Raw genomic sequence first — 24,814 nt, forward strand, 5'->3', positions numbered from 1 at the left:
CTTGGCTGACACTAATGTGTTTATGTTCCTATCACTCTCACCTCCGCTGCAGTGGTGAACTCACACCCGACAGGCCATCAGTGAGTGTTCTGGGAGTTTGGTTTTGGTTTGGCGGGTTTCGCCATTCGTGCTGAAATTGTATTCAGACTTCATTCCATGTCATTTCTGCATCATAATCACAAGAGCTGGGTAATAAATCTGCCTCTCTGACAAATTGAGTTATAGTAATGAAGAATTCGCTGTGAAGATTCCCTCGAGGATGGAGCTGTGAGAAGAAATGCAATACAGACTGGAGATGTGGAGCACTGCATAGATCATTATATCTGATACAAATGTGCTACATTTACTGCACACCTTTAGACTCTTATTTACTAAGGCTTTATTTGTTAAATGCCAAACAAATATCATCTATTCATTATGTTACTACACAGAGATATACGTATAACAGTGTGTTGGCCAATTTTTCTCACCCAGAGTAAGCCTTTATAAAGACTTCATGGGATTTTTAAAAAGGACTGGCACTGATTTTTCACAATTCCTGCAAAATTATATGGTTAACATGTAAACAGAGTCATTCAGAGTGGTTTGGTGTGAAATGATCAGTTCTAAAGAAACTTAGTGAGTCATAACTGTTCACAGCAGCAGTGATAGGAACCAGACATCCGCCTTTAAAAGCTCCCTCACAGAAAGTTATTACATGAAGTGGTTATGAATTCACTGCCTGATGCCTGAGACACTGTTTTGAAAAGATATTGGCCTTCTTTACAGTGGTGGTGATACTAACCAGGGGTCGCCATGACTACAACACAAATATACACATTTTATTTACTATTCAAAACGAGCAGTGAACCTACACTTGTCTTCTGAGTTTATATGTAACGTTGATGATGGGAAAAGAGTGGAAAATCTGAAGTAATGTTTTCTTTAGGGACTATTTTGCCTCTCAACACCCTGCTTGTATCCTGATGCCATGAATTTACTTTAAAAAAACAGCTTTCAGGCCAAAATCATATCTCTAAACTATTGTAAAACAGTGTCTCAGTCATCAGGCAGTGAATTCATATCCATTGCATGTAATAACTTTCTGTGAGGGGGCTTTTAGAGCTGGACGTCTGGATCTTTCACCACCACTGTGAACAATTCTGACACTGTAAGTGTCCCTAGAACAGAGTGTTTCACACCAAACCACCCTGAGTGAGTCTGTTTACATCTTAACCACTTAATTATGCAGAAATGTACAAAAATTGGTGTAATATGCCTTTTATTTGGGTCTGGGAAACTGGTCCTGTAAGACAACATCAGTTCAGCACTCTGAATGTTAATACAACAATGAAGGTGTTCTTTTTTTAACACTATTCATATGAACTAATCACTACTGTAACTGTAGACTGTAAATAGCCCGTTTTCATCCAAATTAAAGTGCCTATATCATCCATTTACCTTCCTCACTTTTTCTTGAATAAAATACTTTAATAGTAGTATGTAAAGCTTCAAAACAAACCCCCAGTCCATACAGTCCATATATGGAAACTATGCTGCAAAATGCTGGTTTGAATTCACTGTTTTTGTGATGTTGCAAGATTATCTAATATAAATGTACTTCTTCAGCATTCAACATCAGCTCCATCAGTCACGCTGAAATTATAAGGAGTGTTTCAGCCTGCTTTTTGAATGAAAGCAGCCAATTAGAACAGAATTCATTTACATATATCAGCCTTAAAGCCCAGTAAAAAAGACTGGCAAAGAAGTACAAGAAAAATGAAGTACAGAATGAACTCAAAACTAGATGTTAAGATTTAGCTCAAATCAGCCAACATGCTTTCCTGTTGGCATTACCTCATCTCAGATTTGGAAGAAATTCAAGAAAAAGCCACTGAAGTTCCTGCAGCTTTGAATGTGCTTCCCCCCATCTTATGTCCTCTATCCTCTTGGCATCACATTGTTTTTTTTCTCAGATAATGTTTTATGCAGCTCAAAATCTTTCCTGTTCCCTGCCAAGAAGAAAAGGAGAAGCAGCAGAAGGCAGCTAAGAGAGAAAAAAAGAGAAAAGGAGGAGAAGAAGAAGGGGAAAAAAGCAGGATTGGGCAATTTTCAAACTGATTGAGCAATTGTGTGCTAGTGTGCCAGTTGCATTGCCATTGGTTGCTCCAGATTGCAGAAGCTGGAGCCCTGCTGCTTTGCTGCTTTTTCAACAAACAGTCAGCAGAAGGGGAAGGAGGGACAGGCAGGCAGGCAGCTCAGAGGGAGAGAGATTCAGAGACTTAGCACGAGCCTGTGGCTTTTATAACGCTGTGTGAGCCCCACTCTGCACGTGCCATGTGCATCTTTTGGCCCCCCAGGCTGGTGCTGGCCATGCTAATGCCCATTCTGGTCACATCCGAGTACGAGTACGTCAGCTGGAAGGACCTGGGGGACAGCTATGGTAAAAGTCCCCAGTGCGTTGACATCCCAGAGGACCTGAGGCTCTGCTACACCGTGGGCTACCACCGCATGCTGCTGCCCAACCTGCTGGAGCACGAGACCATGGCAGAAGTGAAGCAGCAGGCGGGCAGCTGGGTGCCCCTTGTGCACAAAAGGTGCCACTCAGGTACGCAGGTCTTCCTCTGCTCCCTCTTCGCCCCTGTGTGCCTGGACAGGCCCATCTACCCCTGCCGGAATCTCTGCGAGTCAGTGCGGGACAGCTGCACCCCCATCATGGAGGCATTCGGCTTCCCCTGGCCAGAGATGCTCAACTGCAGCAAGTTCCCACAGGACGATATGTGCATCGCCGCCAATGTCACGGACGTGGCTCAGTCACCAGGTGGGTCAGCCGGAAGAAATAATCACACTAGTGTAGCCAGAATGACCTCAAAAAAGTGTTATGACATTCTGTGCTTTATTTTACTGTGCATGCAGGTTATGGTATATTAAGCAAGCTTTGTCTTAATTTTAGTAAGATTTTACTGTGTGCAATCAGATGACTAAAATAACGCATTTAGGCAGTGTCGTGCTGTGTGCAGGCAGACAGATCCATGCTACTGCATGCAATCACATTATCTTAGTGTACACCAAGAGTAATGTCTTATATACACACCAAAAAGAGTTCTTCTATTGTTACAAGCATAGCACAAAGCTCTGAAGAGCAATTTCACCATGCAAAGAACTATTTATGCATGCAAAGGGTTTTTTGAGTGTTCATGGTTCTATAAAGAAGCATTGTTTTTACTATGAGATCTTTGAAGAGCCATTTTTTAAAAGAGTGTACTACAGAAAAAAAGGTCTTGTGTCTCCAAAATGGTAACTTTACAGGAGAAGAGAAAAGCCTTCGTAACTTGTAATGAAAGCACAATAAAAAGAACATCCCCAATAATTCTGGGCTATTTCTTTTTATTTGTTCATCATGAAATTTTAACACAATGCACGAAGCAGGATTGAGAGTTTTTAAATTATGCAAAAAAGTAAACGATTGGCAAAAATGCAGATGCAAATTCTGAACTCTCCCAAATGGTAGTGCTGTAGTAGAAAAAAAAACTTTCAATGGAGTTTAATTGAACAATTTTTTTTCTAAGTAATTTTGTTTGTCAAATTTTTGTTTGCACATTCATCATCATATTTTAACACAATATGACAGGAGGTATATTATATATATATATATATATATATATATATATATATATATATATATACAAACACACATTATCAGGGAGTGTAATCTTAACATATGCATCAAATTATCTTACTAAGTGTAATCAGGTCACTGTGTGTATATCACTAGTATCACTGAAGTGTATCTTCACTGTCGAAACAAAACCTTGTGTCTCCATTTTTGTCCTTTTTCTTAATTTTTTAGAATGATTTAAAAACACCAACTTCATTTTACATTGTGCCAAAATATCATGGACCAACAGAAACGGTCCAAAATGCCTTTTTAAAAATCCCATTAAATTAACTTACATTAAAAGTTACCACTTTGGAGATATGAGGCTTTGCTTTGACATCGAGGATGTAGTATAAACAATGATGTTACCCTTACTGTATGCAGTCAATGCTTTAGGTTTATCTCTATGTGCTGTGAGGTAGTTATTATTTTACTATGTGCAGTCAGATAACCTAATGTATGTTTATGCAATCAGGGAGAATATATGCACCATAAGCACATATGTGTTACATGTTTTATTTTACCACATTGTATTTATGCAGTGCCTGTCTTAGACCTGAAGAGTTAAAATGAAGAAAAAAAATAAATGCAATAGTTAAAATTCAGTAAAGATATACAACAGTAGGGCACTTAAAAGAGATCATATGAAAGAGAAAAATGAGAGTTTTTATGTGCAGTCAGGTAGATTTACATTCACATATAGTAAATCACTGCAGTCTAAAGAAAAACGAGTATGTCTAACACGGTGACTTTACACAAGAAGGCAAAACATTCTTTACTTTTAAGGTAAATTAATGTAAAGAGGTTTCTGTTGGTCCATTCATCATGACATTTTTGAACAATGTAAAAAGTAGCTGCTGAGCTTAAATATTTTAGAACTGAAGGAGAAAATGTACTATATGCAGTCAAATTGGCCTATCCTATTATGTTCAATCAGGTAGTTTTATTTGACTGTATGTAGTCTTCTAGTAATCTAATTGTGTGCAATTGGGTTGTGTTAACATGGCTATGATGTAGCTTTATCGTTGTGTGCTAACATCTTATCTTGTGCAATCAGGGAAGATGATTTTATTATACACACTTATGTAGTTTTATTTGACTAATACACAAATAGAAATTATTTATTTCCCAAATTAAATAGGAAAAATATTGTTCCATCACATTCCATTTAAAGTTAATAATATTTTCCTCTGAAGAGATGCAAGTCTTTACAGTATCATATTACACAGTACGAGGGTCTTGTCTTTCTGGGTGCACTTACACTGCAAAATTATCTTGGTAAGTGAAATCATCTTAAATCTATTCAGTATGTCTAATATTTTGAGACTGTTGTAGGAATATTATGAGGTTATTCAGTCTATGTCTAGATCTTTTAACTTGTTTTCAGCAATTCTATCTAGAAAAAAGCCATTTTATTGACAGATTGAAGAAATAATGGCTGAAACAAGCAGAATTTTCAGAGCTATAAGGTGATATTTCATACTGTTCTATGTCCATTCAGTTGATCTTACTGTGTGCACCCAGGTAGTCATATCCTGATCCATGCCTTATCTTAGCATTTTAGCTGTTTTATCTCATTATGTGTGGTAGCTTTGGGCTGCTAACTGATATTATCAAATATCACGAAACGACAGTGTCATGCAAACTATCGTATTTTAACATGCCATGTTTGTCTTCATCTTTATATTAAAGTTGTTTACAATAGAAAAAGACTGCACTTAATTATAGACTACACAAACAGGACATTACCACACACACATACCCTGAATGCCTCTTGGAAAGATTATAGCATAGATTTTCAGTCTAGGAAAGAATGCCGGGAACTATGCAAATGAGAAAAGGAACTCGGCTATGTGAGATCTGCACTCCGAATCATGATTCATGTAATTTAATGCAAAAACACTGTAAAAAGGATAATTCAATAAAATGGAGAAAAATATGAACACATCTTCTACACAGTTCTGCACATTTTGATACACTCTTACTGTTATTTGCTGAATTTAACACACTGGAGGGAAATAGAATCTAAAATGTGGCCTGTGTAAAAGTTATGGCACATTTAATATTTTATGTTTAATTTTTTTATTTCTAAAATAAATAAGTAACTCCAAAATGAGCAGAAAAAGCCATATTTTTCTGTGTTCTTTGTAGAGTTAACACACAGAAACCCAAAAACAGATGTCAATTGAGTGGCTGCATTCAGACTATACATATAGCTGAATCATGAGATGATCTTATCTTTCTGTGTGCTGAGAGGTATTCATTTTATTTCAATGTGTAGTCTCACCTCTTTGGAATGGTGGTGACCGGAGTCACCATGATGACAACACAAATATAGACATTTTATTTATTATCCAAAATCACCAGTGAACCGACATGTGTCTTCTGAGTTTTATATGGAATATTGATGATGGTAAAATCTGAAATGTTTTCTTTGGGGGCTATTTTGCCTCACAGTACCCTGCATGTATCCCTCCACCATGAATGAATTTCAAGGCCAAAATCTTTTCAAACTTGAAAAACGGTGTATCAGACATCAGGCAGTGAATTCATAACCATTTCATGTAATATCTTTATGTGGGGGAGCTTTTAGAGGTGGACGTCTGGTTCCTATCACCACCACTGTGAAAAATCTGGTAAGCTTCTCTAGAACAGAGCATTTTACACCAATACTCTCTGAATGACTCTGTTTACATTGTAAGGAACATGTGCTATCAGGAAGCTTCATTATATTACATGCCATGTTGTGCAGTGCTAGGCTGTAACAGAACTGAGTGCTTACCATGGTCTTTTCCTGTTTGCTAGATGGAGGACTTTCAGGGTGCTTTAATTTAGAGAAGTGGATATAACTACATTTCGACTTACTAGTTTCATTTTATGTATTGCTGTTAATGGCAAAAAATGGTAACTTGACGGGAGAAAGAGAAAACCTGCTTTATTTGTAATTCTAGTCAATTTTGGGCTATTTCTTTCAGTTCATTCATCATGAAACGTAAACACAATGTACAGGGGAACAGGCATTTTCAAAAATGTAAATACACACACACACACACACACACACATATACACACACACACACACACACACACACACACACACACACACACACACACACACACACACACACACACACATATATATATATATATATATCTGGGTTGGGAAAGCTACTGAAAAATTTGTAGTTAGCAACTTTGTAGCTACTTTCCCAAAAGTTATAGCTACCTACAATTTACCTACTTTTCCAGAAAAAGCAGTGGCTACTTTTTAGCTACTTTTTGAAATGTAGTGCGCTACTTTTTAGCCACTTTTTGAAATGTAGTGCGCTACTTTTTAGCCACTTTCAAAGCGTGACTGTCAGAATGTTCGTGGATTTCCACCTGACACACCAAACAAGCCCAACTGATGGTGTGAACAAGACACTGCATTTACTCATGTACCAGAAAGAAACATAATATTAAAAAGCTGCAAATATACCAAAGAAAATATATATACTAAAAAGTAAATTCAAGTGTAACCAACAATCAAACTTACACAAACAAAGACACAAAATCCAATACAAATTGTGACAAGGCAGTTTCAACATTTCAGCATGAAAAGGACAGACATGACTTTCAGAGTCTTTATTAAACTTCAGCAACACTTTAGTCTCAAAATTCTCATCAGTGACCCTGAAGCTGAAGTCACTTCTCATTCACCAGCTTCTCATTAAATTTTCTCGTTTCACCTTAAATGGCGCAGCAGTACAATCTGCCGCCTCAGGCACCATTTAAGGTAGAACGGCACAATTCGAACAAGAAGCTGGAGGACGAGGAGCAAAATTCGAACATTGAGAGACATTTTACAAGAAGCTCGCAGAGAAAAGCGGCTGCAGCTGAGCTAAAGGTCAACGCAGAGCAAAGTAAGTCTGAGTTTGTGTTTGTTACATTTTGTTTGTTATATTTTTAGCCTGTATTAGTACATCAGCACATACTGAGATATACTTACAGCCAAGATGGTAAAATGGAGTAAAAATATCGTGCCTCCCAAGGTGGTTTGATTTTTGCTGACTGCACAGTCGACACAAGCCCAGTGAACGACTACATTCTATTGCTCGAATTCTCTGCAGATCGCCTGAAGTTTGTAGGGAAATTGTAGCGAAACTTTTCGCTATAGCTACACAAAAATTTGTAGATGCTACAGCTACTAATTACATTTCATAAAACTGTAGTGGCTAAAGCTATTAGCTACTAATATTTGTAGTTAGCTACAAAATGTGGCCCGCTACTTAGCTACTCTCTCATCCATATGTTAATATAACGCAAATAATTCCTGTTATGGAGCAGCAGATTTTCACCGAGAGGGAGAAGACCTCTATTGCCTTGTAACAGAACTAGTAAAATAATGTTATATTACTATGTAAAACCAGGTTCCCTTATGTGGAATCAAGGAGAATTCAAGTTCAAGTTCAAGTTCAAGTTTCCTTATATACAATGAAAAGCTTACTTTGCTCCTCGCTAAGAATGCCATATATAACATTAAGAATATAAAGAGTATATATACAACCATATATATTAATCAAGAAATAGTGCAATGTATAAATTACAGTGGTATGGATAAATAGTGCTGTGCCTTGCCGGGAACATGATTATCTGCAGCAGAAATGAGTAGTAAAGTGCGATAGTGCAATTGTAAACATGTGCTACAGTTAAAGTGACAGTAGTTGCAGGTTATTCCTGAGGAAAGAGTTCTTTACCAGTGGGGTACACATCACACGTCTGTACCCAAGTCTGGCAGACCGAAGTGTGAATAGTTATTTCTGGTTCAGAACTCTGATTGCGGTGGGGAAGAAGGAGTTCTTTAGCCTGGAGGTCTTGCACATCATACTCCTATACCTCCGTCCTGAGGGCAGAGGTTTGAACAGACCGTGCTGGGGGTGGGTGGGGTCTTTGATGATGGAGGCAGCTTTCCTTTGGACTCTGTGGTTGTAAATGTTCTGCAGAGAGTGCAGTGGAGAATTGGTGATCTTCTCTGCAGTCTTCACCACTCTCTGTAGGCATTTACGATCCATCATGGTCAAGCTGCCGTACCACACGGTGATGCAGCTGGTCAGGAGGCTCTCAATGACGCAGTTGTAGAAGTTGCTGAGGATCACCGGAGACATCCCAAACCTCCTTAGCCTCCTCAGGAAGTACAGCCGCTGTTGAGCCTTTCTGACTAGCTGCTTGGTGTTCAGTGACCATGTGAGGTCTTCACTGATGTGGACACCCAGGTATTTAAAGCTGCTCACCCTCTCCACCTCGAGCTCCCGGATGAAAAGTGGCCGATGAGGTCTCCTCTCCTTCCTCATGTCCACTATCAGCTCCTTTGTCTTGTCCGTGTTGAGGATGAGGTTGTTATCATCACACCATGACACCAGTCTGGTCACCTCCCTCCTGTAGGCTGCTTCATCTCCACCAGTGATACGTCCTATCACTGCTGTGTCGTCAGCAAACTTCAGGATGATGTTGTCCTTGTGGGAGGCGACACAGTCATGGGTGAACAGGGTGTAGAGAATAGGGCTGAGGACGCAGCCCTGTGGAGTGCCGATGTAGGTGGTGATGCTGGCTGAAGTCCTGTTGCTGATCCTGACAGACTGGGGCCTGCCAGTCAGGAAGTCCAAAAGCCAGTCACAGAGGGTGGGGTGCAGGCCGAGTGTGGAGAGTTTGTGGGTGAGTTTGTGTGGGATGACCGTATTGAAGGCTGAGCTGTAGTCAACAAAGAGCATCCTGATGTAGGAGTCTTTGTTTTCCAGGTGGGAGAGGGAGTAGTGAAGGGCAGCAGCGACTGCGTCCGAGGTGGATCTGTTGTGACGGTAGGCGTACTGCAGGGGGTCCAGCGTGTCTGGTATACTGTCTTGTATGTGGGCCAGCACCACTCTCTCAAAGCACTTCATAATGATTGGAGTGAGTGCTACTGGTCTGTAGTCATTCAGGCTGGTGGGGGGGCTCTTCTTAGGAATGGGGACAATTCCATCAGTTTTCTCAGAATTTCTGCATTACTATGTAGCTGAGATATAAACAGAGTCATTCAGAGTGGTTTGGTGTGAAATACTCTGTTCTAGAGAAACTTACCCAATAAGAATTGTTCATAGCGGTGGTGATAGGAACCAGATGCCTGAAGAGTTTAATGCTTCAAAATATACTGCCTACTATATAATGTCTGAGACATTGTTGAATAATAGTTTTGAGAAGGATTTAGTTTTATTTCAAGTCCATTTTAACATACGTTCATGGTGAAGGGATACATGCAAGAAAACATACTATTTCCACTATGTTCCCATCATCAACATTCCATATAAAACTCAGAAGACACTGTGTAGGTTCATTGGTGATTTTGGATAGTGAACAAAACGTCTATATTTGTGTTGTAGTCATAGCGACCCCTGGTTCTTATCACCACCACTGTAAAGACATCTGAACCATTTCACACCAAACCATTCTGAATCACTTTGTTTACATCTCACAAACTAAATTATGGAGGAATTTTGAAAAATCAGTGGAATTCCCTTATAAGGCTGACTCAGATGGGACGTAAATGTGTATGCAGTTATGGGGTAATGTCCTTTTTTTCAGGTGCTACTTTTATTGTCATTCGGATCGGTAATGTCTGTATTTTTCTCCTCCTCCTCCTCTGAGAACATTAGAGGCCATTGTAGTTGATCATTGTAGTTCCGTCCAGATTTGCATCTCTGTGATTTTCCAGGCAGTCATCGCCTCACAATGGAAAAAAAAAGGATTTTTATCCACTGATTGTTCTCGAATTTGGTCTCCTAGTGCACAAATGGGAGACCATTGCTTAAACAGATTCCAAATTGGGAAATGACAAATGGAAGCTTTTGAAGAATGACTGAACCGTTTCCTTGGTCTGGGTGGTAAAACACAGACTCCATATCCTACCAGCGAGAGCGCTATCAGAAGGAGATAGAAAATAAAATCAAGTTTGGAAAAGGTTAAAATCCATCAATGTGGAGGGATACATAATGTGCAGGGTGCTGTGAGGGAAAGTAGTTCCTAAAGAAAACATTATTTCAGACACTTATTACTTCAAACTATTTTCCCTTCATCGACATTCCATATAAAACTCAGAAGACACGTGTAGGTTCACGGGTGGTTTTGCATAGTAAATAAAATGTCTATATTGGTGTTGTAGTCATGGCGACCCCTGGTTCCTATCACCACCACTGTAAAGAAATCTGAACTATTTCTCACTCTTAATTATTTAAATATGCAGATATTTAAAAATAAAACAGTGTAATCCCCATTTATAGATCTAATATTGAAATCTGAATGGAGTTTTGTCACCAAGGAGACGTGTAAAGACATTTTTACAGACTTCCCCTGATAAACTAACACTTTATTACTCAGCCAGCAATTACGAACACGCATATATCAAACAGTAATAAAGTAAAGCAGCCTGATGCTCTCACTGGTGGAAAATATTAAAGCACCTTTTGTTAAGAGCTGCAGAGATCAAATCCTAATGCATGTAAAATTGATATTTAGGTTATTTTTGTGTTTGATGTTCTGTTTGCACTAAACACTTCAGCCTGACATGAAAATGTTGATGGAAACTTTCAGCTCCGCTGTGGGTCTCACTGAGGCTGCACTCAGATATTTAGGTGGTGCTGTAGGCTGAACATAATTAAACACTATTGATCAAAGGCTCAGAACAAAGGCTCCCAGCACTGATAAAAATCATGGGTTCTGTAGTAAAGACAATGGTTCTTTATGGAACCCTGGACATTCAAAGAACCATTTGCATGCTTAAATGGTTATCTACATGGTGAAATGGTTCTTCAGTGTGATGGAGAATGTGTTGTACATGGTTGTATGTAGCACCAAAAAGGGTTCTGCTACTGTTAAAATGTCAAGCTTGTATGTATGTTTCCATGAGTTTTCATGGTTCTTCATAGAACCATTGTCTTTATTAAGGAACTCTTATAGATGCATTTTTTTAAAAAGAATAAGCACACAGATAAATCATTGATGGATTTTAAAGGATATTCAGTGAAATTGCTATGTGTTATTTTAAATAGCATTAAAACAGCAAATGTACTTGTTTTTGTTTTGAAATTGTAAGATTTGTTTTCGCTCTTTCTGTGTTGCTGTTGTTGTGCTTTGGAGGATGCTGAATATTGTAAGTTGAATGAATGTTAAAATACTGTAAGTATTAGATTACAATTATGTTGTTACATATTATGGTTGAAACATGCAGTACAAATCAATGCAAATCATATATCACACCCCGTAGTAAACAAAACCACTACTTACAGCATAGCACTATTTGTAGCAGTAATACTAACCTATCAGCACTCAGTAGCAGTAATGCTAACCTATCAGCACTCAGTAGCAGTAATGCTAACCTATCAGCACACAGCAGCAGTAATGCTAACCAACCAGTACTCAGTAGCAGTAATGCCTACCAATCAGTACTCAGTAGCAGTAATGCTAACACATCAGCATTCAGTAGCAGTAATGCTAACTAATCAGCACTCAGTAGCAGTAATGCTAATCAATCAGCACTCAGTAGCAGTAATGCTAACCTTTCAGCACTCAGTGGCAGTAATGCTAACAAAACAGTGCTCAGTGGCAGTAATGCTAATCTATCAGCACTCAGTAGCAGTAATGCTAACCAATCAGCACTCAGTAGCAGTAATGCTAACCAATCAGTACTCACTAGCAGTAATGCTAACCAAACAGTGCTCAGTAGCAGTAATGCCTACCAATCAGCACTCAGTAGCAGTAATGCCTACCAATCAGCACTCAGTAGCAGTAATGCCTACCAGTCAACAATCAAGCAATAATAGTAGTAATAATAACAAACATTGATCAGTAGCAGTAACGCTAACAATCAGCATCACTAGCAGTAATGCTAACCAAACAGTGCTCAGTAGCAGTAATGCTAACCAATCAGCACTCAGTAGCAGTAATGCTAACATATCAGCACTCGGTAGCAGTAATGCTAACCAATCAGCACTCAGTAGCAGTAATGCCAACCAATAAGTGCTCAGTACCAGGAATGCTAACATATCAGCACTCGGTAGCAGTAATGCTAACCAATCAGCACTCAGTAGCAGTAATGCTAACCAAACAGTGCTCAGTAGCAGTAATGCTAACCAATCAGCACTCAGTAGCAGTAATGCTAACCAAACAGTGCTCAGTAGCAGTAATGCCTACCAATCAGCACTCAGTAGCAGTAATGCCAACCAATCAGCACTCAGTAGCAGTAATGCCAACCAATAAGTGCTCAGTACCAGGAATGCTAATCAATCAGCACTCAGTAGCAGTAATGCTAACCAATCAGCACTCAGTAGCAGTAATGCCTACCAGTCAACAATCAAGCAATAATAGTAGCAATAATAGCAAACATTGATCAGTAGCAGTAACGCTAACAATCAGCATCACTAGCAATAATGCTAACCAAACAGTGCTCAGTACCAGGAATGCTAATCAATCAGCACTCAGTAGCCTATCAACATAAGTAGCTCTAACCTTTTCATCGTTTTTTGTGTTGGAATAAATGCTCCTTGTTTAGCCCCATTTATTTCCACATTCATTGAGGACCCTATGGTATGTAGTGGTCATGTATGAGAGAAATAGGAAGGGTCAATACATGTAAATGTGTTATGGAATGAGGATACAGAAAAACAACTGTATTCCTTTGCATTTACAACAAGAAAGACAGCAATGGATTACAGATACATTATACGCCTTTTGTCATGATTCACTGGTTTGTCACATGTAAATTAGAACAGCTTTTTTATTTGAGGAAGAGGGAGAAGAGGGTGCTGCTAGCAGGAGAGATTTCTGAAGAATCTCGCTCCACAGCAGCAGTTCACAGTGTTTTATTCAGCCAAACATGTAGAATTAAGTATTTAATTTTTTGGCAGAATTAAGAACTGCATAGTTTTCCCAGAGAGATGTGAATATCACCTGATTCTTTATCATCAAACTGAACTCGTATTCTCATTTGTTGCTACACAAACTGTTTGACAGGACCTAAATCAAACTTTTGCAAGTGAGTAATGAAGAGGAAGATAAAGAGACAGAATTTATTAAAATCCATGACAAAAAGAATCCACAAAAGTAGCGAAACAAAGAAAAACAGTGAAGATCAAAATACTCAAACAAAGAAAACGAAAGTCAGGACAGGCGACTGATGATGGGACAGGGGCTTTGAACACATGGCTGAGCAAAGAGCCTACACTGAAACATGACGTGGAGCCAGTGCTGGAAGAGGATGTGGATTTAGCACTGGAACAGAGCATGGAGCTGACACCAGAACAGAGCATGGAGCTGACACCAGAACAGAGCATGGAGCTGACACCAGAACAGAGCGTGGAGCTGACACTGGAACAGAGCATGGAGCTGACACCAGAACAGAGCATGGAGCTGACACTGGAACAGAGCATGGAGCTGACACTGGAACAGGGCATGGAGCTAACACCAGAACAGAGCATGGAGCTAACACCAGAACAGAGCATGGAGCTGACAGAAGAACAGAGCATGGAGCTGACACCAGAACAGAGCATGGAGCTGTCACCAGAACAGAGCATGGAGCTGACACTGGAACAGGGCATGGAGCTAACACCAGAACAGAGCATGGAGCTAACACCAGAACAGAGCATGGAGCTAACACCAGAACAGAGCATGGAGCTAACACCAGAACAGAGCATGGAGCTGACACAAGAACAGAGCATGGAGCTGACACCAGAACAGAGCATGGAGCTGACACCGGAACAGAGCATGGAGCTGACACTGGAACAAGGCATGGAGCTAACACCAGAACAGAGCATGGAGCTAACACCAGAACAGAGCATGGAGCTGACACAAGAACAGAGCATGGAGCTGACACCAGAACAGAGCATGGAGCTGACACTGGAACATAGCATGGAGCTGACACTGGAACAGGGCATGGAGCTGACACCAGAACAGAGCATGGAGCTGACACCAGAACAGAGCATGGAGCTGACACCAGAACAGAGCATGGTGCTGACACCAGAACAGAGCATGGAGCTAACACTAGAACAGAGCATGGAGCTGACACTGGAGCAGAGCATGGAGCTGACACTAGAACATAGCATGGAGCTGCTACTGGAACAGGGCATGGAGCTGCCACTGGAACAGGGCATGGAGCTGCCACTGGAACAGGGCATGGAGCTGCCACTGGAACATAGCATGGAGCTGCTACTGGAACAGGGCATGGAGCTGCCACTGGAACAGGGCATGGAGCTGCCACTGGAACAGGGCATGGAGCTGCCACTGGAACAGAGTATGGAGCTGACACTGGAATATAGCATGGAGCTGCCACTGGAACAGGGCATGGAGCTGCCACTGGAACAGGGCATGGAGCTGACACTGGAACAGGGCATGGAGCTGACACTGGAACAGGGCATGGAGCTAACACTGGAACAGGGCATGGAGCTGACACTGGAACAGGGCATGGATATAGCACTCAAATAGATTGTTAAGCCAACACTGAAAGAGGATGTGGAGACAGCACTGGAACCGGCCACTGGAAGAGTTGCAGCTCGGGAATCAATGGGAGTAGCAGAGGGACATTGCACTACACTGTCAGGGCTCTGTGGAGCCCTGGGTGTTGCTGTGGGACCCAGCGATACCTCGGCAATGCTCTCTGGAGTCCGGCAGGGGAGGTCAGGGGACTTGGAGACCGGTTAAGAAGGGGTTTGGGACGCTGGCTAAGTGACATGGCCAACTGAGCAGGGCACTGGGAGGCCACATGCTGGCAGGTCAAGGGACGTTCCACTCGCAACCTTTCACCCGTGTTTGTGTGTATATGATGGAATCCACACTTGCACAAATGAGTAGACATGTGAGGTCGGCAGGTGAACAGGCAGGTAGGACGAATGAAATGACTGGAAGGGTTTTTTACAGCTGTGGCCTCCACAGATAATGATTTGTTTCTTTTTATTGATTACTATTAGGATTTAAAGAGTATTTTAAGGAATCTAACAAAAATGTTTCTAAAATTAATCACCTACTCCACCTATAATCTCTCAGTCTGTTTAACAAAACTGCGCTGTGGTTGAGTTAAAGCCTTGCTAAAAAATGTTCTGTTGTGTTTTTACATGTTTTTTTTACATGTTTTAGCAGGTAGTCAGTAATCTGTACTAAAATATTTTTTGAAGGAACCCTGCCAGACCTGACCAGGGCCAGTAACAATGACCCAGTGTATTATTTAAATCTACTGAATAGTGCTTTTGAATATCAGTTTTAAGTCAGTTCTATAGAAGAAGCCCTCTGCTGTAACCTGTCTGTGATCAGTATGTGATGTTTGTTTATGTTCCTGCAGGCAACAGCCCCACGTGCCCTCCGTGTGACAACGAAATGAGCACAGAAGTCATTCTGGAACACTTGTGCGCCAGTGAATTCGGTAAGAGAACCTCCTTCATACAACCATTACACTTAGATCTGCCAGAGAGCCTATAAACAACGCTACTCTGAAAGAAACAGCATAGGTAAACAAAGCGGACGGAAACAGAGCTGTGAATTTAACACAATTCAGATGTGTCTGTTGGCTGCACATGAGTAAAATGTGCTTCATCTTTATCATCATCATTATTGCTTAAAGCAGCAAACTCACAGACAGCACTGTGTGGATACATTGCTGAGAAACAGCCTTACAGAAGACAGTATTTCATGGGTTCTTTAGAAAGGGAATAGTTCTATTTAAAAACATTTGCATGCTTGAATGGTTCTTCAGTGAAAATGGCTCTTCAGATTGATGGAGAATGCGTTGTATATGGTTCTCTACAAAACCTTTTTGAAAAGGGTTCTATGTAGCACCAAAAAGGGTTCTGCTATTGTTTTGATTGTTATGATCAAAACAAAGCATTGTGATTGGTGCATGTGAGAGCAGCATTTCCAGATCTCTCCAGTATTTACAGTCACCATCCAATAAATACTTGGTTTATCTAATTAGTGCCTCATTAAAGTAAATAAGGTGATGGAAATCAATGCGATGGCTATGTTAATGCTAGGATGCTTTTGTGAATAAAAGTATGAAAATATAATATATCAGATGTCATTGATAGATGGTCATATGAGAGATAATAATCTCTGCGCTCTTATGCAAAGTACCTCTATAAGTGAATGAGAGGTGGAGTGAAATCGCCTTGTTTCTCTGTACTGTGAACGCAGTGTTAGTGTTGCTTCTGACCTTTTGTTCTATAGTGAGTTATAAAAACTCCTTAATTACTATTATTAAACGCAGGGGCTGTTAAAACGTCCTTAAGGGGGTTTCGGAGGATTCTGAATGCAGACTCTGCAGAAGTGTTTTTGCCTCCTGAGTTGTTTTGTAGCTCTCTGAGCAGTTTTTGGAGCGGGCATGCCAACATTAACAATGATAACAGCTCTGCCAGACGCGCATGCACATGCACAAAGCCGCAGTCAAATCCCTTCACGGTACACTAAAGAAGGAAGATTGAGTGTGAAAGTCCCTGGCCTTTAACTGCACTGAATAATTCATATCCATAAAATTTGTTCCTTAGGGGTTTTACGGCTGTTCCATAGCCAGACAGAACCATTCCTTGTTTATTATTTACCAAATCTCATGTGTTTTACACATGCCTGACAAAACCAGATCATAATGCTTGAAGATATTTTTACAATATACAGTGCATATCACAATATTATTTGTTTTCAGAGGACTGATGAGTTACAATGTACAATGCAGGTACAATGTACCAGTAATCCCACAATGCAGTACTATAAACTCTATTAAGAATAAACTATAAACTACATATTATCTGCAAAAAATTAATTGTAAGATAGATATTATCTTTGAGCAATATTGTAATAACTGTAATCCAGATATTAGCTGTGATAATAAACTGTAATCTAGTTATTAACTGTCAGAATAAGTGAAAAATTTGCTATGAGCTGTGAGAATAAATGTTATGTAGTCTAAAAAATCAAACGTGCACTGTAAGGTGCTCATCTAAGATATAACTGTACCCTTCAGACTAATCAGAACACGCTCTCTGACTCAAAGGACAGCTGGAATTATGGAAGTCCAGCTACATCAAATTTATTGCTCACAAAGGTCTGAATAATGATTAGTCCAGCAGACTGAAAAAAATACAATTTTAAGGCAATCAAATATATTTTGATATGCACTTTTATAATGTATCAAGGAAAATGTCCATGTTTTGTAAAAGTTGAAGAAAGAAAATGAATGAATAATAAAATTTAAGTAAATTAAACAATAATAAAAGCTATTTTCTTTCATGTTGAGCCTTTGGTTTATTTTATTTGTCTTGAGAACAGAATTTTGTTGGTATGTTAATTTGAAGCGATTTCCACTTTTGACCAGCACTGTGGCCTCTAAACAAGAGACTCTAAACATGAGACTCATCTGGGAGAAAATCCAAAGTTTTCTGTTCATTTGTTTTTAACACTCTGTTTTCAGGATTCGGTTATAAGCCTTCAGTTAAAAGTAATTTATAGAGTGGGGTCCAAAAATCGGAGACCAGTGAAAATGTTTTGAATTATCTTCTAATTTAAGACAAACTTTTCAATTACAAATTATATTATCAGCTTAACAATTTGTGTGAAGGGTAGAATCTTTGAAATTTGAACACAGATTTAAATATTTGGTGGATCCATCTGAGAGTCGACTAAAATTTCACAGGACGAAACGCAAGAAAAGAAAATCTGACCTTTTTGTGCAAAGGCCTAAATGGTCAGAGCCATGAAATTGCTCAAATTCTATTCAGCTATTATACAAATTATATATTAGATAAATTCAGAACTGCTGCGAAGCTGATTCACGTTCACATATGTTACTGCAATACAACTTACAGAATTTGGTTCAGATGAAATGCTTTGCTGGCACCGCACTGGAACTGCGGTCTGCCAGTCGACGATTGCTAAGCAGTTATTTTTTCTTATCATACTCAGTTTAGCTGTTGGACATGAAAGGGTTAATGAAACATACAGCTTGTCTGTGCTCTTTAAATACTGACTAAGCATGTAGTATATTCATAAAAACGTGTGATGTGATCTAATTGATCACAATATGAGATATATATATTGTAATCATTTATCACATTATCCTGAAGCTTAAAGAACCTCACCAGTGGAGTTTTTTCTTCTTGGAGATGGTGAAGGGAGTGAAAAGCAGCCTTGCCATGCAAGAACCCATTTAATGGTTAAACTAGCGAGATGATACGAGTGTTTGTGAGTAAGGAAAGGCTAAAACCTGTTTTCGATTATCAGAGAATAGATGTTGGTGTACAACATCAGGACGACTTCCAGCGCGTAGATCTGGAAGTTTTCACTGTGGAATTCCTGAGACTGCAGCGAGTTTGCAGCCCTGCGTATTCCTCTCAGTGTGCACAGGCCGCTGATATGAAATTATATGATGGGTTAGACATGAATCAACATGACGTTTGTGGATTTAAAAAAGGACCTTTGCCAAAGCTAAAGTGTAAAACTCTCAAATCTATAAATATATATGTCAGTGTGAGAGTTGGAGCAGTTGGATATTGTTTAGGGTCAGTGATGCTGACAGGAACTCATGAGATTGTTTTAAGACCGTAAAACTATAAAACTCTCACATCTAGGGGAGCCTTAGTGCACATGGTGTAGGTGTGTGGCACATCTGTGAAGACACCATTAATGATAGAAAACGTTAGATGTTAGATGATGATAGATACATGTTTTGGCAACATATGCTGCCATGCAGACGACAACTTTCTCAGGAAGGCCTTGTTTATTTCAGTAAGACAACGTTAAACCACGTTCTGCATGTATTACAACACCATTACTCTGTATTAAAAGAGTCGGGTGCTAAACTGGCCTGCCTGCAGTCCAGACCTGTCACCACTAAAATCATAGGGCACTGTATAAAATGAGAAATACAACAAAGGAGACCCTGAAATGTTGAGCAGCCGAAATCCTATATCGAACAAGAACGGGAAAACATTTAACTTACAAAACTACATCAGTGTCTCCTCAGTTCCCAAACGTTCACAGTGTTGTTAAAAGAAGAGGTGATGCAACACAGTGGTAAACATGTGAATGTGTTGCTGCTATCAAATTCAAAATGGTTATATATTTTTTAGCATTTGACATGTTGTCTTTGTACTATATAAATGTTTTGCACATCATTAAAATTTGTTTTTATTTACATTTTACACAGTGTCCCAACTTTTTTTGGAAACTGTAATATAAATATCAAAGCGCATAACGAGGTTCAGATACATCTTGTGTTATTTTAACCATGACGGTGTTTAGTGTCTGGATTCCACAGTTCAGTGTGTATTATTGCCACATAGTTAAACAGAGGGGCCTCAGTGGTACAGATGTCTAAGGCAGACCCCCCGAATCACCCCTGGTTAACTATGACAGCTTCGTAGGGCCTGTCACTTATTTCCTAATTATCCTTAAATCTGGATGGCAGATCTTTTTTTTCTGTTTGTTTTTCTGCAGCTAAATATTTACATCTCTCGGTAGATCGGCTGCGCCCACCAGACACTGTGACTGGTTGCCCAAAAGGCAATAAAAATTGGCCTACACTGTGGTTGGGTAGTATCGACTTGTTTCATACCTTTGAAAAATCTCCACGATGTACCGGGGGGGTTTATGCCGTGTTTTGTGTTTTTGTCAAGTCAAGCAGTCTTTATTGTCATTCCTCAGTATAATTTGTATGTATTGGAATGAAAGGCCCCAAACACACAACAGCAGCACATTAGACAGAACTACATAGAGTGCAAATGCAGAACAGAATGCGGAATATACAATAAACACACCAGCCAGTAAACATGCAGAACAATAAATACTAGACAGGACAATAATACATACACATGCATGGACTGGCATCAAGCATCAGATTAGTGATAGAGGAACTAGTGCAAACACTGTCACTGTAAACAGTACAGAAAGCCTGAGATCTCACAGCAGATTGAAATAGTCCAAAAATATGAAGTTTAAGCATGAAGTGATGCTAAAGCGGCGTGTGATCAGTCTGTGGCGGAGGTTAGAAAGGGTCTAGATTAATTCAGATGGACGTTGGAGGCATCAGTGTGTTCAGTAATCAGACTGCCTAGAGGAAGAAGCTGTTGCAGAGTTGCTTTGGTGCTGTCTTGTCCTGCGTTATTTCAAAAGCAAAAGGAATCTAAATGTTTAGTTTGCTTACATGGACACCAAATAAGAAAACACATCAACCCATCATTCAATAAGTGTTAAACCATCTGTAACAGCTGGTGAATGTTAAACAGTGCTAGAAGAAAGGAGCTGGTTAGCAAAAGCTTAGCTTGCATGATAACAGCTCCGCTCACCACAGAAGATGTTGGATGCTGAGTAACTAAAGCAAGTTTAGATGATAAAGACTCAAATCTGAGGGAGTGAAGTCGAGCAGCTGGTGTTGAAAGTGAGTGAGCTGCAGAGCTACACACCACAGTACAGCTCTGATTCTGACTGACTGCTGCTCTGCTGAAACAAGTGTAGATGATAAAAACTAATGTCAGAGAGCAAAAGTGGAGTGATAGACAGAGAACAGAAATGGAACCTGTTCTGTTTTGTTCGGGTCTGCAGCGTGCAGAGTTAGCAGGTCAAGCGTGCCACACAGCACAGCAGGGGCTTAGTTCCAGCTAACTAAGGCTAAAATGACTCCAATTTAGAGAACATGGGAAAAAAAGACACCTATTTTTTTTATTTTTTAAAATAGATTTCAAAACCATGCTGAAATGCATCCCAAACACTAAAATATTTTTTTTTATATTTCAAAATATATATTATCATATTAACAAATTTTAAAAATACATTTATTTTAAAATGTATGGGGATATATTACATGTAGAATTTACCATGCAGAAATAAATGTATGTAAATGTGTTTATCAAATACATTTGGTATCAATGCTGTGAAAATGCAGTTATGATTTGATATCTTGTTTATTTGAAGTACATGGTGTGTGAGAGTCTTACTGCATATGGACATGGTTAATGTAAAGAATAATGCAGGTCACAGAAGTCAGTATCATTTAGTTACATAACAAAATATAACAATAATATACATTTGTTCTATATGGGTGAAGCTAAATGTGTGGTGAGTGGAGCTCTTAGCAGTTGTGGAGCTGCTATTATGCTTTTTTTTCCTGAAATGTTTCTATAAGCACCACCTACCATCATCGTGTTTTTTTAAAAGGGGGAGACCAAAAAATGTCAACACTGACAGACAAATGACTGTTATAATTGAAAATCACTGATAAGATTTGTTAAAAACATACACAGTTTGTAGCCTTTGGCACAAATAACACATAAAAAAATCACATTTTTTGGGTTCGTCTGGCTTCTGCGCTTGTACAGATCTAGAAAATAAGGGGGAGCTTCCTGCTAGTGGCTTAACCAACAATCCGATTGGCTCTTTTTATTGAAAGGTGAGACTTTCTCCATATGATGGATGCCATGTTGAGCATTACAAGCATTCCCAGTGATATTTTATAAAATGGATAGCTCCGGTCCTAAAATGTGATTTGCTGAGCTGCATTCAAAGCTATTGTAAAATACACAGTATACTCACTCCTATGACCGCCTCCTATTTCTCCACCATGTCACAAAAAAATCCTTGTGCTGTTAAAGGAATTTGACTCTCATGCTGCTTGTATGGACTACCGAGTGTGCTGATGGAGGTAGCACCCGTTTTTCGTTTAAACTGTCGGGCTGGCGACTTATTTTCTTAAAGACTAGGCTAAAAGATAGTCAACAGCCTTAACAACTCCATTATTACTTTTTAATTAAATTAAAGCACTTATGATATGATTAACTGTAAAACTGCAATGTCTATAAAACTGTCACTTAAATGGATTACGTGCTTCAGATGTCTGTGTTTCAGTCAGAAGTCACATCAAACCCAGGCTGAATAGGAGCCGTTTGAGATTCAGCTCCAATACAAAAGGTTGGGTGCTGCTGGATCAGTGCTAAATAAAACTAATGGTGGTAATCTTATCATTATAGAAAAGTTATAAAAGTTCAAGAAATGACTGTAGTGTACAGTGGTGGCACTGAACGTTCTTCTCATTCAGGAGTCCATGGTTGCTTGGCAATGATATAATATGCTAAAGGTTATTGGCAAATTACTTGTTTATGTCGATCATTATTAAAAATAACAAATTATTATCTGAAAAATCGTGTAATTTATAATTTTATGTTGGCCGCTGTTTTGGAAAACAATAAGCCACTTATGTTACAGTGATTTTATTACAGGGAGTACAAATCACAGGAGTTTCATTCCGCTTCACATTATGTCTAAGAACACCCTCCCTGTGATAAAATCACAGTAACGCACAGCCTCTACAGACTGTAGTTTAGCTACGACTAACTCAGCTATTACTCTAGTTTAGATCGATATTTAGTTAAACCTGCCTTCGTGCATTCATTCAGGACACAGCAGGACATACTGAGCACAAGAATTAAGAAATGAATGGAATTACCAAACTAATCCACTGAGATGGCCAATTTACAACGTCTCTGTTAATAACTTTAATCACATTCAGAAGGAAGGGAATGCTTTTAAAACGAGAGTCCCATAGCTGTACTATTATGTGCAAGTTTATCTACTTTAATTGAACACTAAAATATGTTACACTATGTATTAAGACGAACTTGCTGATAAACAATGTAAACAACTAAATAAGTAACATAAAGTAACATGTTTAAATGGGTGTATATTATAAGTAAAATTCTTACTTAAATGAAAAAAATTATGGGACATTTTTGTTTCTGTGCATCAGCCCCATAGTAGCCTCCAGGTAATTTGAGTTTGGGACCCCTGGTTTAAGGTTTCGCTCTGTCATCATGAAATTGTGATGTCAAGACTAAAGAAGTTGTTAATTATTGGTGGGTTATCAGGCCATTATAGCCAGTACCAATAACCTAATATATTGGTTGGGCCCTAATATGAAATAATCTGATACATATAAAAATTGAAACGATTTCATAAACCAGTGGTAAAATCTAAACTGTGTTTTAACAGAATTATAATCATTAAATACTGTTTATATTTGGTGCATTGATGCTGAAAGAAACTGAGGATCTCCCGATCTGTAATATATAAACTATATTTTAGCCCTGGAAATGAACTATAAACTATATTTTAGCAGTGATAATGTACCAATAGCTACACATTAGCAGTGCAAATATACTGGTTGTTAAACTCAACCACTAAAGGGGCCACATTAAAACCTCAATCAATTTTTTTTATGTCCCAAGGGAGTGTTTTAAACCTTGCTTGATCTGGACACTCCGGCTGAAAGAGTGCCCATTACATTGCAGTGCATGCTGGGGATCATACTGCAGTGCATTGCAAAACTGGCTAAAACTGATAAAAATGTAATGTAATGTAATTAATTTTGTGGGTGGGCCAGACAGGATTGTGGCACAGGCCTGATGTGGCCCTCGGGCCTTGTGTTTGACACATGGGCTATGAACTATTTTAGCTGCAATAATCATAAAACCCGAATAGAGTTTATGATGAGCATAGTGATGCACATAGAAATTCCAAAGAATTGCAATAGCAAAACTATAAAATGCTCACATCTGTAATATATATATAAACCATATTTCAACTCATAGAAGTATAATAATCTGATATTGTTTAATGCATACAGAAATGTGAGAGACTGTAGCTTGTGAACTGAGAATGGTCTTCATCCTGAACACTTTTCAGCATGTTGCTGCTAATGGAAACATCCAGAACAGATCAAACTGGAAGACAAATGTCAGAGATATCAAAAATTCCATCTGCTGCTTCACGTACAGTCTTTGTGCCTGGCCGAGTTTCCTCCACGCACATTTGTTTTCAATAATAATTTTGCTCGCTGGTAATATTCTTTAAATTGCTTCGACTGAGGTCTGATGAGCCCTCAGTGAGGGGGCTGAGGTCCCTCCCAGCAGGAGCGGTGCAGGGTGCGTGAATTGGACATGTGGCCCTTCAGCGCAGCAGCGCGTCTGTGTACAGAGAGAATAAACACGCAGGGCCGTGCGGCACCACTGTTTACTTTTGAATTGGTGCGTTTTTTGCCGTCTCGCTGCCAGTGGTTTCCTTAAAGCGACCCAAGTGGCCAGAGCTCAAAGGCGTTGTTTTTTTCTTCTCATTTATTTCACAAATAGATTAAGTTTGTTTCCCCTCTCGT

General features: G+C 39.3%; 1 protein-coding gene across 1 annotated transcript in view; it reads left to right on the forward strand.

Moving 5' to 3' along the window:
- Positions 1 to 2,090: 2,090 nt before the first annotated feature.
- Positions 2,091 to 24,814, forward strand: part of sfrp1b (secreted frizzled-related protein 1b) — a 28,054-nt gene continuing 5,330 nt past the window's right edge. Inside the window, exons 1-2 of the mRNA XM_017719476.2 lie at positions 2,091 to 2,800; positions 15,971 to 16,051. Of these exons, the coding sequence (XP_017574965.1) occupies positions 2,317 to 2,800; positions 15,971 to 16,051 (565 nt within the window). The 5' untranslated portion in view covers positions 2,091 to 2,316. The remainder of the gene's footprint in view (positions 2,801 to 15,970; positions 16,052 to 24,814) is intronic.

Source organism: Pygocentrus nattereri, chromosome 18, assembly GCF_015220715.1.
Source record: "Pygocentrus nattereri isolate fPygNat1 chromosome 18, fPygNat1.pri, whole genome shotgun sequence".
Lineage (NCBI taxonomy): Eukaryota > Metazoa > Chordata > Actinopteri > Characiformes > Serrasalmidae > Pygocentrus > Pygocentrus nattereri.